This window comes from Penicillium bovifimosum (assembly GCF_028826915.1).
Source record: "Penicillium bovifimosum strain IBT 22155 chromosome Unknown utg000002l_segment0_segment0, whole genome shotgun sequence".
In the NCBI taxonomy this organism is placed as follows: domain Eukaryota; kingdom Fungi; phylum Ascomycota; class Eurotiomycetes; order Eurotiales; family Aspergillaceae; genus Penicillium; species Penicillium bovifimosum.
This window is the reverse complement of record NW_026622711.1, coordinates 4,394,547-4,406,635: the sequence shown is the minus strand read 5'-3', so window position 1 is coordinate 4,406,635 and position 12,089 is coordinate 4,394,547. Positions and strand designations below refer to the sequence as shown.

General features: G+C 50.1%; 3 protein-coding genes across 3 annotated transcripts; 1 reads left to right on the top strand and 2 right to left on the bottom strand.

The window, feature by feature from the left end:
• Positions 1-2,190: 2,190 nt before the first annotated feature.
• N7515_002847 (bZIP transcription factor) lies at positions 2,191-3,166 on the bottom strand (the record flags this gene model as incomplete). Its single annotated transcript, XM_056663591.1, has 3 exons — positions 2,191-2,331; positions 2,401-2,951; positions 3,007-3,166. 3 exons carry the CDS (start codon positions 3,164-3,166, stop codon positions 2,191-2,193), a joined length of 852 nt encoding a protein of 283 aa, XP_056525704.1.
• Positions 3,167-6,958: 3,792 nt separating this feature from the next.
• Positions 6,959-8,363, bottom strand: N7515_002846 (branched-chain amino acid aminotransferase, cytosolic; the record flags this gene model as incomplete). The annotated part of the gene is made up of 4 exons (XM_056663590.1): positions 6,959-6,971; positions 7,022-7,720; positions 7,771-8,068; positions 8,126-8,363. The coding sequence occupies 4 exons, from the start codon at positions 8,361-8,363 to the stop codon at positions 6,959-6,961; spliced, it is 1,248 nt and encodes a 415-aa protein (XP_056525703.1).
• Positions 8,364-9,080: 717 nt separating this feature from the next.
• On the top strand, positions 9,081-11,829 carry N7515_002845 (putative protein kinase Scy1; the record flags this gene model as incomplete). Its single annotated transcript, XM_056663589.1, has 2 exons — positions 9,081-10,518; positions 10,568-11,829. 2 exons carry the CDS (start codon positions 9,081-9,083, stop codon positions 11,827-11,829), a joined length of 2,700 nt encoding a protein of 899 aa, XP_056525702.1.
• Positions 11,830-12,089: the final 260 nt, after the last annotated feature.

Sequence of the window (12,089 nt, the reverse complement as noted above, 5' to 3'; positions counted from 1 at the left end):
TCCAAATCGTCTCGGCAATATTCACTGAGTTCAGCCCGGTGTTGGGCATAAATATCCGCAGATAAGGCTGGGGCTAATACGGGTGAATCACTGCAACATGTAAAGAGTTGCAGAATCCAGATAACAATGCCAAAAGTAACTCAAATGATTTTCGCTACGATAAGGCAGCCCATACATACATATCCCGAGAACTACTGTACCAGTTCTCTTCCAAAAAAAGAAAAAAGAAATATTAAATCATCACCTTCCCTTTTAGCTCAGACCCACTCACCTGGGGATAGGCGGGAACAGCCAGAGCCGCGGAATGGCACTAGTCCAAGAAGGGAAAATGAAGGATACAGTATGTATACGTCCTTTTAGACGTTTACCGTCTTCGCCCCCAATCTTCTCTTTAAATAGGTCCTATGTTAGTCAACCAGGTTGATGGTCAGTACTAGCTACGGTAACTGTAGTGTGGGGGGGGATACCAACAATCCTGGAAGAACGTGCTACGAGCTAACTTGCTACGGAGTGTAGCCTCCGTCTCACAATGTTTTAGGTTTCCATTGATCCGCCTCGGTGTTCGGTCTTTCAGCCTCAATTTATGCGGAGGCCTTATACTTGGTGCGGGACCGAGTGGGTTGTCCCTGCCCGTGAGGGGTATTCCAGGATGTTTTTTCTTTGCTCTCTGCATGGCAGGATCACTTACCCCGTGTCACCAGTCTTCAATGGGATAGGACAGTATATAGTATAGTGGTGTTTCATGAAGAAGGTACCATCCCAATCCTTCTGGATAGTAGCTGTCTCGTCGAGCCGGGGCGGAACATCGCCAATCCCAGGTGAATGCGAACGTTGGTCCGACTCCGACTAGAGATGCAGGGCGTTTATGTTTTTTGTTTTTATTTTTAATTTTTTACATCCGCTCGGGTTTGGCTTTGGTCCGCGTGGCTTTTACTAGATCCTTAGGTAGATCCTTCATGTCCATGGTATGCACCCAGTGGCCAGGAATGTTGTGTTTAGCAAGCACTCGTTCGGGGATTGCTGATAAATTCCAGGTGACAAATTCATGGGGCGCACCTTGTGAGGCAGATATCCATCTCGGACCGGTTCCGTCTACGGGGCCGTGGATGGGATGGCGGGATTCGATTCGCAGACATATCCCCATTCTGCATGGCATCATTCGGGTGCAGGGCGTTTTCGGTTTTACCTGAAGATAAACGGAGTTTACATGAACATAATGCCGGGAGCAGTACGGAGTATGTACGGAGTACCTCGTAAAGCCTGAAGGGTTGCCTACATTTTCCATGTAGAGTATACCCGTGCTGAGCAATCAAGGACTATTTGCGGGGTGCGGTATTGTTCTGCTTTTCTGCAGGGATCGGGTTCGACACCCGGCAGACTGGTCTGGGGCATTATTGGCTGTTCAATCGACTGCTTCTTGAGTCATGGACGAACTTGTCGGGTCTAAGAATATGGTCTTTCTTTTCTTTTTTTCTTCAGATTATTAATGTACCTAACGGAGTTTTGGATCTTGGCTGCGCCCTAAAGGAGTACGTAGTACGGAGTACTTCCGTACATAGCCTATCAGATGGGAAACGAGAAACCGAGAGACTTGTCAAGAACACCCGACTTGGAATAGATCGAGATCACCCCGTTGAAACCTCGGGTGAACGTGATAGGTTGGGAATTTATTGGGGCCAAGGTGGAAATTGGCAAATCTCGCACGGTGTTTGGGGGCCGTGGAGTTAGGCCGTTATGGGGATGGACCAATCCAGGTAGCAGATGAGAACGTTATAGAATGGGGAATTGGGGATCGTATTTTCATTTCTATTTGAGTGAAATCTGTGTAGATCTGCAGAGAGTCGAGACACCAAAAATCAGAAATGAGAAAGGAAAAAAAAGAAAATAATTTGATTCAAACGTGGCTCCCTAACTCATCCCTGTTCCCTTTAACACCACGCTACCAATAGAACCAATTTCAACGCCAGTTATCATGCAGCTATCTCGTCACACATATCCGTATTGGAGAAAAATAATAAAAAAAAGGAGAGGGGGCTATTCGCAAATAAAAGTGGAAAAAAAAACCCAAGAGAAAAACAATCGGCAAATCGATTTAGCTCTGGACAACGGGGAAAAAGAAGTGACAGGGTCTGGACGGGGCGGAAATATCCGCAATTCGGCCTTTTGGGTCCCCGATCCCCCCGATCGCCCTTACCGCCGTAGATCGTACTCGTACAGCATCGAGCGAGGCGAACAAGGCGCCGACTCCGGTGTCAACGGGAATGTGAAAATAGATTCCTCGGGTGATGTTGACGCTCGCTGTTCCTCGTAGCTGTATGCAAGCGCTGGCATCTGAATAGGGTGATATTAGCTGACCGTCGAGACTGGGCATAAAATCACAACTCAGCGAGGGTAATGTACCGGCAGGGTGGAGGCTTGGTGTTGCGCATGTGACTGGGTTTGTGCTTGCTGTTGGCACAGGTCGATCCCCGCCATGGTTGCGTAGCTCATGCTGAAGGGACTGATCAGGTCTTCGTCGTAGGCGAGTTTGCGCTGCATTGATGGGAGGACTGGGACCAGCGAGGAAACGGGCTCGCCGTATTCGGCTTGGTAGTTGATTTCGCTGTAGGTGCTGGGGGTGGCGTGGTAGATCTGGGACTGGGTGTAGGCGGATGGGCGGTAGGTGTCGTAGGGGGAGAGAGATGGGTAGGAGAAGACTGGTGGAGGCGAGGCTGAGAGCTGGCGGGTGCATTGCTGGGCGAACATGGTTTGGCGGTCCTCTGGGGAATAGTAGTCGTAGGGGCCTGCTCGGTCTGATTGTTCGGACTTGACATCTATGGATTTGGAGGCTCGCTGCTTCGTTCGGGCCTTGGCTGGTATCTTGGGAGACACGGGTTCTTCAGACCGTTCTGGGGATGCGGAGGTTGCAGCCCGTCTCTCGAGATCCTCCAGACGACGCTTTAGTTTCTTGCCTATTGCTTCCCGTCAGAGATGGGGATCTTGAGACTGTGTTCTCCGTTCACTTACGATAGTTGCGCTGGGCGATACGATTTTGAATGCGCCGACGCTCTGCAAGATCTGAGATCTTTGTCCAGTCTTCATTTGGATTGGCGTTGGGACTGAAAGCACTACTATTGCTGTGACTACCGCGAGAGCCTGCACGGCCATCATATGGGGAACGATGCATGATGTGTGTGTGTGTGTGTATGAGAGAGAGAGAGAGAGAGAGAGAGAGAGAGGTGTAGAACTGTGAGTAGATAGAATAACGTTATGAGGCTAAAGAGGTCAAGGCCCCTCATATATAGAAGTCAATCAGCATTTGGGCCTTGCAGCTAAGCCCCCGATAAACCAGCTTAGTCCGTGCTTTTAGACTCGACCTGCCATGTGCACGGTTTTAATTATTATTTTATTTTTTAATTAAAATCGGATTTAACCGATTTATTCCGTTTATTCCATTTTAACAAGGATTCCCGTTCAGCCTCTGGTCACAATACCTTCACTTTCCTTTCCTGTCCTCTCTGGGGTTTATACGCCTCGGGGATACGCCTGCCTTCGGGATTCATCCGTTCCTCTCTTCAAAGGTCTTTGAACCTTTACACCCTTTATTACTACTAACTTACTAATCCACTAACCAATGGATCTCATAAATGTAGCACCAAGGTCATACGTATCGAAATTCAGGTTGGGCCGGAGACGTTCGCTTGGGGAATCCTCATTCGACCTGACTGGCCCGAGACACGATATGCCCAGGGATGAAACGGGATGGTCTTTGGGGTTACACCTTGGTCTTTTGCGATCTTTCGGTCATTTTGCCTTGGGGATTTCTTTCTCACGTGGGTTCTCTGAGGTGCACGGCCATAACCACGTTTTCTTATTTACTAGTTGGATGTCGTATTGCTCGTCATTCTTGGCAACGGACTAAGGGGATAAAGATCTCACTCTTTGGCTGATCTATTTACTGGAGATCATTCTGAAGTACTAGAGAATAGATAGACTAGTCAAAAGTCCATGAGACGATATAGGTGACCGTGTTCAACCGTCGACTAGTCAAGGGTGGAGACATAACAATTGGCTCGTATACTGCGTACTCTCCCGCTAATTATTTCTCCAGAGATTTGTCAGTCTTTTTCTATATTATTAATCTACTTATTCCCAATCATCCATGGATTAGAACATCCCGGAATAACTCAATGACGCACTCTACCTGTCACCGATCTGGACATATCGCTTTTATGGAGTTAAGGCTGACTGCTTGAACTACTCTTCCTAGTCCCGGAGATACGCTCAGACTTTCACTTGACTCCGAGAGAGAATTTAGATGCAGAAAAATACGCTTTTACATGCGCCGACAAAGGAGGAAAACCAAGGGCAACGACTAAAAAAGGAAGAGGCTCTGTCCAGGTAAGACAGCTAATCTATGAATAGCCCGTGCAGCGTCTCTCTCTCCAATCCCGAAGCCGGAGTTAATATGCCAAACTTATTGGAAGTCCGTAGCCCCTAGACGATTGCTCATTGTCTTGCCCGTATAGGGCTGAGCTGGACGCCTTCTTATTCCCATTCGAGTAATTGTCGGCATCGCATGACCCAGCACTGGACACAGCAGCTCAGGTACCCGGTACATCAAGTGTCCCCCATTCCCCCTGTTCACCGCTCATGCTGTCCAAGCCTCCAGCCGGGATTCCAAGTATTGCACAGCCATCCTGGTGGGATCTCTGCCTTCTACAAGGATTGCAGCCATTCACAGTCCGTGCTGGGCCCCGGATGCTTGGATGGGTTGCATTTCGAGCCTTCTAGTAACCATCTAGAAGAATGTTCCTGGCGGTGGACTAATATGCAGCGACCTTGTCGTGCATTCCGAACTGCACTTCCCTCACCCATGACCTACGTCTAATTTACTACTTTCTTTCTTCACTTTACTTTTCCTTTTTTTTTCGAGGAGGGGGTGCTTGCCGGTGTCACTTAGGAATATCGATGACGGCAATCTCCGAGCCTCTTGGGTTCGTGCTGGCACGTTTTGTCGCTTGCGCGTTGGGGAGGTTACACCAAACGTGAAATGGACCGAGTGCAAAAGTCCATTTAAGCATGTCTACTGGGCAGTGTCAACTTCATCCCCGATATTCTGCGCTTCGAATAGATTCCTCCCTTCCCCCACTTCCTACATCGGAGATGTCGGACAAGGCGTCCAGTGCTGAAAGTCCCAACTCCCTCCAGCACAATCTCCGAATCTGCGCATGGCGGACTGCCTCGAGCATGTTCAAAGGACGAGTTTGTGTTTCGGTTTCTCGAGTCGCACCAATATCCAACATCGCCCTCGGCACTTAACTCCTCCCAGTTTGCCTTCCCCGTTATACTATATTCATATGTATTCAACAATAAGTCCGGAGAAGAGGAAGTATAATACTCATTATGACCTCTACACCCCTTCGGGGGTATCTAAGAATAAGAAGCTGACCACCAGTTCCCCAATCCACACCCCCGGTTATTTCCCGTGGACGCATGATTCCATAAAACACCTCGCTTACTGAAATTGCCGCACGCCGAGTCAAGTAACCTACGAGATAAATCAAGTTTGACACCTATCATCGTCCATGCGGAACATCCTGAAACACCTGTCGTGTCCCGCCGCCCTCGCTTCGGTCTGTGCCGGGTTCTGCGCCCGGATGGGCGTACAGACCCAGCCTGAAACCTTCTCTGCCTCCTAGCGAACTATCTGTTGCTGTATTGTGAATCGCACGCTCGCTAACCCTGTCAAGTTCCGGTTTAGCCTCATACCCACGTGGTCCACATGCGGTGTCTCGCCTACCTTACCTTATTTTGGGTCTGGTCAGGCAGTTGGTTGGCTACTTTGGGTTACTAGCTATTGAGTTGGTATGACACAATGAGGGATGTGTAGGTTAAAACAGGTTGGTTCGTGTTTGTAATGTCTGGTTGGACTTGGAGGGTATGGTCTGCCCAGTGCGTGCATAGAGATTGACGGTGGAGTCTGCGGACGGGTGGCTGACAGTGGTCAGCACTGTGTTTGTGCAAGGTCCAGATGTGGATCTGACTAATCTCTTTGTTCTATCTTTGTTGGGCTTGGGGATGGCTCGTGGATGTTTCCATTCATTTTGGTCTGAACTTGATATCGGAGCTGATGCTTTGGAGTATATCCATAGCCACCTGGCCTCCACATTCCATCAACCGTAGCAATACTAGGTACGAAACAGAAGCCGACACTCGAGGCTGGATAAAGATCGCTGGATTTTGTACGTTTTGGCAAGCCACAACGAGGTAACCGAATCGTTCATACCTAGGTAGACTACCTGTCTGTCGATCCGAGTATGACTCCTGCAAGCCCCGTAAGTATAACATGCGCGTGGGTTTCATGCCTCACTATCTTTGATGATAGGCAAAATGAATGGCATTAATCTGAATTCATTTTATCGAATCTATATCCACAACAATCTGAATGTATTCCCAACTTCCCGGCCTTTCGAACTCATTACATCGGTTGTCGTGCTTCTTTCGTTGTTAGGGCTTGCTACGCCAAGTCCGGGACCCACCTGCATATTCTGTCAACGGATGTCGGTCTAGAAAAGTGACATATTTGGGAATATAGCATTGGGACGTGACGAGTATTCGGTGGATGAGAAGACTGAAATGGCAATTGCTGGAATGAATTTGGTTTCTCGCAGTTGGAAGTTTGCTATAGGCTACTATACTAGGTATAAATGTGGGAACATCGTTCCCTTGCCATAACGCGTGAATATAGCAAATTCTAGCCAGACTCTAGATGAATATGTTGGTGACAGCACTGCTGCTCGATAGCATCGGTATGGCTGGAGATGTCCAAGCAAAATGCAATACTACGTATCAAGGAAATATTCCCTGGGTAAAGACTTCGAAAGCTTTTGTGACCATACACCATAGCCTGGGTATCATTCAACCGCTTGGCATATAAACCAATGGGCATCAGCCCGTTATATCAACGATTCCTATCTTAGATAGTGACACTACAAATAGGTTAGTATATCTTCGTATTTAACAGCATGTGCCGGCTTACCTCCACGGGTTCGGCTCATCACCGTATTGGATACCCTCAATCCAGTTCTTCATCTGGAGAGCAATCTCGCCAGCCTCCTCGTCCTCCTTCAGACCGCAGTCGACCATCTTACCGCGATAGCTGATGTTACGGACAGGGCTGACAATAGCAGCAGTGCCGGCACCGAAGACTTCGATCATGCGGCCCTCGGCAGAGGCCTCCGCAACCTCGGACATGCGAATCTTGCGCTCCGAGATGTTCCAGCCCTTGGGACCCAGTCTCTCGCGGGCAAGGGTCAGGACGGAGTCACGAGTGACACCCTCCAAAATTGTACCGTCCAGAGGAGCGGTGATGAGCTCCTTCTGTCCAGTCTCCTTGTTCTTCAGGGCAATGAAGAGGTTCATTGTGCCGACCTCGGTAACATACTCCTCCTCGCCGAAGAGCCACAGGTTCTGCTGGAACCCGCGGGAGGCGGCCTCAAGCTGGGGCAGAATGCAAGGAGCGTAGTTGGCTCCGAGCTTCTTGTCACCGACACCACCTGGCCAGGCGCGGACGGCGTAATCAGTGGCCTCCAGGGAGATGGCCTTGAATCCAGTAGGATAGTAAGGACCAACAGGACTGGCAATGACGTAAAGAAGGGCGGAGCCCGGTGGGCCAACGCCAAGGGTCTTCTGTGTGCCGATCATAGTGGGACGGAGGTACAATGAATAGCCGCGAGCACTATGAAAGTTAGCGAGGACCTTTATCCAAGCTAGATGGGGCCCACTCACTCAGGAATAAACCGACTGTCCAGCTTCACGAATTCTCCAATAATCTTAGTCAATGCGTCGCCGTCCACGGTGGGAAGAGCAATGCGCGCGGAAGACTTGTTCAGACGCTCCATGTTCTTGTTTGGGCGGAACAGACGGATGCCACCGTTGCTGTCCTTGTACGCCTTCATTCCTTCGAAACATTCGAACGCATAGTGGAACACACAGGTCGCTGGGTCCAAGCTGAGATTCTGGTAGGGGACAATGCGAGGTGCGTGCCATCCGTCGGTAGCCGTCCACTCCACGGAGAGCATGTGATCTAAACGTGCGTCTGGTCAGTGCCTGAGGAGGCAATGGAGCGCAGATAGTGGTTTACCAGTGAAGTACTTTCCAAAGACGAGATCCTTGGGCTCCTTGGGCTCCTGGGGAGTGGTGGTCTTGGTGATAGTCAACTTGGACGCATCGAGACCTGGGAGCTGAGAGGCCGCCGCTGCGGAGGCACCAAATGCGCGCTGCCACGTCCGGCTGGCGGCAATGTTCTGGGAGGAGAGGACGCGGGGCATGGCCAGCCCGGTCAGGGCCTGGCGGCGAGCCATCTGGTGAAGCGACTTCATGACTTTGTAAATGTTAGGGACGATCCTGTGGGGCAGTCAAGGGTATTTAGAGAGGAGATTGTGTCAATTCAGTCACTGGAGAGAATATAGACGTACTGAAGTCGAGGAGATCCAATGGAATTTATGTTTGGACTAGAAAGATGACTCCGCACCAAAAATGCAGTGAATCTGCGGAGCTTGATGACAACTCCGAGTCATCGGAGGCCTCGAACGGATTATTCTGCCACCGCCTCATCAACAACAATGACTCAGCAGAATTTTGGCCAATAGGCAGCTGCAAATCAGAGCTCCCAGCCGATTTCGGCTGGCTTCGGTTTGCGTCGGGCACCAGATTTGGACACCTGAGGCGACGACGGAGCTCCCATTAAGATCACGTGGCATTCCGATAGCAGATATGGAAGTTAGCTGTGTTATCGACGCCCGACGGCCTCGGCGGTGGACCTCGCGTGGAACAATTGAGCCTGTGTACATCTCCGCACCCCGTGGACAGTCAATCTCCGCATTTCGAGCCGATGCTACTGACTATCCAGTAGCTCTCCCGAGGTCGTGTCTTAAGTCAGGCTCACATTCAATTGGCGCTTTCTCTGAAATCCACTGTGTTGTTGTTGAAACTGAATATGTCTTGTGCTGGCTACACGGTGACTTCACTGAGATAAACAACTGCCTTTGTTCCGCGACTATCCCGAGGACCGATCTGCGCCTTATCGTCCAACCACCATGTTTTCCTCCGCGCTCAAGTCGTTCAGTTCTAATATTTCTGCCAATTACCAAATCTCACCCAACCCCACCGTGTACGCCGGCCCCTGGAAGATCCACGATGCAAAGAAGAAGTCTACGGGAACAGCGGCGTCGGTATTTATCTTTGATCGCAAGTCATTAGAGACACGCTCTGGTGGATTTGGGAGGAGCTCTGGGTCTTCTAAGAAGCTGCAGGACGATGTAATCGAACGACTGAAGCGCGAAGCAAGCAACCTTGCGCGTCTACGGCACCCATCCATTCTCCAGGTACTCGAGCCCGTGGAGGAGACGCGCAATGGTGGCCTTATGTTCGCGACAGAACATCTCACTGCTTCGCTTTCTGGGCTTCTGCTGGAAAAGGATGACCAGGAGAATACCACACGCGCTGGTTCGCGGCCGAGCCGATATGTGGTCGAGGAGGCTGACGGGACTCGAAGGAGAAGGGAAATTGAGATTGATGAGCTGGAGATTCAAAAAGGACTCCTGCAAGTTGCTAAGGGTCTTGAATTTCTTCACGAGTCTGCGGGCTTGGTGCATGGAAATTTGAATCCAGACGCCATCTACATCAACGCCAAATCAGATTGGAAGATTTCGGGTTTGGGATTTGCGGGGCCCCCAGACTCTTCTGAGACACGTTCATCACTTCCGCCATTGGCTGTGTCCGAGGTTCTATACCAAGATCCAAGGCTCCCCGCTTCGGTACAATTGAACCTTGACTTTACATCCCCCGATTTTGCACTGGACTCGAATGTATCGTCTGCTGCGGATCTCTTCTCTCTGGGCCTCATCATCGTTGCGCTGTACAACTCTCCGCATGTCTCGCCTCTACAGACGAATGGGAATTTGACCACATATAAGAAACTTTTGAGCTCTCCCTCTACTACTCCCTCGCAGAGCAATAATTTCCTCTCTTCGAAGCCAATCCCCAAGGATTTGCTTTCTCATGTTTTACCGAGGCTCATTACCAGAAGGCCCGCTCAACGCACGAACGCTCGAGAGTTCCAGCAATCCCAGTACTTCGATAATGTATTGGTCTCGACGATCCGGTTCCTGGAGTCCTTGCCAGCAAAGAATCCGAACGAGAAGTCTCAATTCTTACGTGGCTTACAGCGAGTATTGCCCGAGTTCCCGGTATCTGTACTAGAGAGGAAGCTATTGGGAGCATTGATGGACGAGCTAAAGGACCGGGAATTACTCCCTCTGATATTGCAGAATGTGTTCGGTATTCTCAAACGAATCCCCAACGGGCGCCGAGTTTTCCCAGAGAAAATCGTTCCGCGCCTGAAGGAGGTATTTGCAGCTGGATCAGGCAAAACGGCTGCTGAACGGGATTCCAAAAAAGATGCCGGTCTTATGGTCGTGCTTGAGAATATGAAACTCATCGCTGACAATTGCTCAGGGATGGAGTTTAAAGATGGTAAGTTCCGCCAGTTGACATCAGAAGCCGTTTCTAATTGCTGTTTTAGATATACTACCCCTAATCCGACTGGGTTTGGATTCGCCTACACACTCCCTGGTGGATGCGTCTCTCAAGTGTCTCTCTGTGATACTCCCAGTCCTCGACTTCAGTACGGTCAAAAACGAAGTCTTCCCTCCCATAGCCGCCACTTTTAGTCGTACCAGCAGCCTTGCTATCAAGGTTCGCAGTTTGGAAGCTTTCAGTGTGCTCTGCGGTGCTTCCGCAGATGATGGGTTTGACGATGATCTGTCTGGAATCCAGACGAGCAAGTCGAAGCCAGCCAAGTCCTCCATATTGGACAAGTATACCATTCAAGAAAAGCTTGTCCCGTCGCTCAAGGCGATCAAAACGAAAGAGCCGTCAGTGATGATGGCAGCTTTGAAGGTGTTCCGCCGAGTTGGAACTGTCGCGGACACCGACTTTCTGGCTTTGGAAGTTCTGCCCGTCCTCTGGGGTTTCAGTCTGGGGCCACTTTTGAGTCTATCGCAGTTCAATGAATTCATGGCACTTATCAAATCCCTCTCGACTAGGATTGAGCAGGAACAGTCCAAAAAGTTGCAAGACCTGTCTTCTGGTGCTGGAGGGACTGGCTTCAAGAACACCGCCGATGAGTTCTCACAGTCTGCCACAGGCCTCAACTCGCCCGACGCGGACACCGCTGGTAGCTTCGAGCGCCTCGTTCTTGGGAAGAAGGCTTCCCCAGCGAATGGCCAGAGTATGGACATGTGGGGTAGCATGGAGCCAGAGCCAGCCAAGCCTGTCGTTCCAAGCATGTCTCCTTCATTCTCTTGGTCTTCAAATAACACAGGCCTGACAAACCAAGCCAGTGCCTTGAATCAGCAGTCCAACCTTGGCTTCCGTTCTATCACTCCGGATCAGAAATTGGGTTCTTATCCATCTCTTGCCCCCGCCCGTCAGGCTTCACCGGTCACTCCTGCCTTCCCTGCCATGCAACCCTCATCATCTATCTGGGGAGCCCCTGCCAACCCAGTCGCCCGATCCCAGACGGGTGCAGTGACTTCCTCTCTTGGGACAATGTCGACTATGACACCTTCGAATCATATGTCCGGGTCAACAGCGCAACCGGCACCCAATTACTCCGCATTCTCAATACCTCCTCCACCTCCTGGAAATACGGGTTTCAATAGTGCTGTGAGATCCCCGCCGTTGAACACCGCAAACAGATCTACGTCTTTCCAAAGCACAGTTTCTGGGCCGCAACAACCGACTCAAAAGCAAGGACTGGACAAATATGAGAGCTTGATTTAGAGCACAGTTCTCATAATCTCTGGTCGATACCCTTTTGATTACTTTCCATTGCACATTCTCTAGTACATAACACCGTTTGCAATATAAATATAAATGAAATAAAACAACAAAGATGCAACTACGTTAGTAGTACTCCGTACTCAACCAAATATGATGCCAAGATATTGTAGATCGGGGCTCCATCGGTGATCCGAGCGCCGGGTACCGAGAGACACGTACGCAGTACCTGATTGGTGCCCCTCGTCATATGTCATACCTCT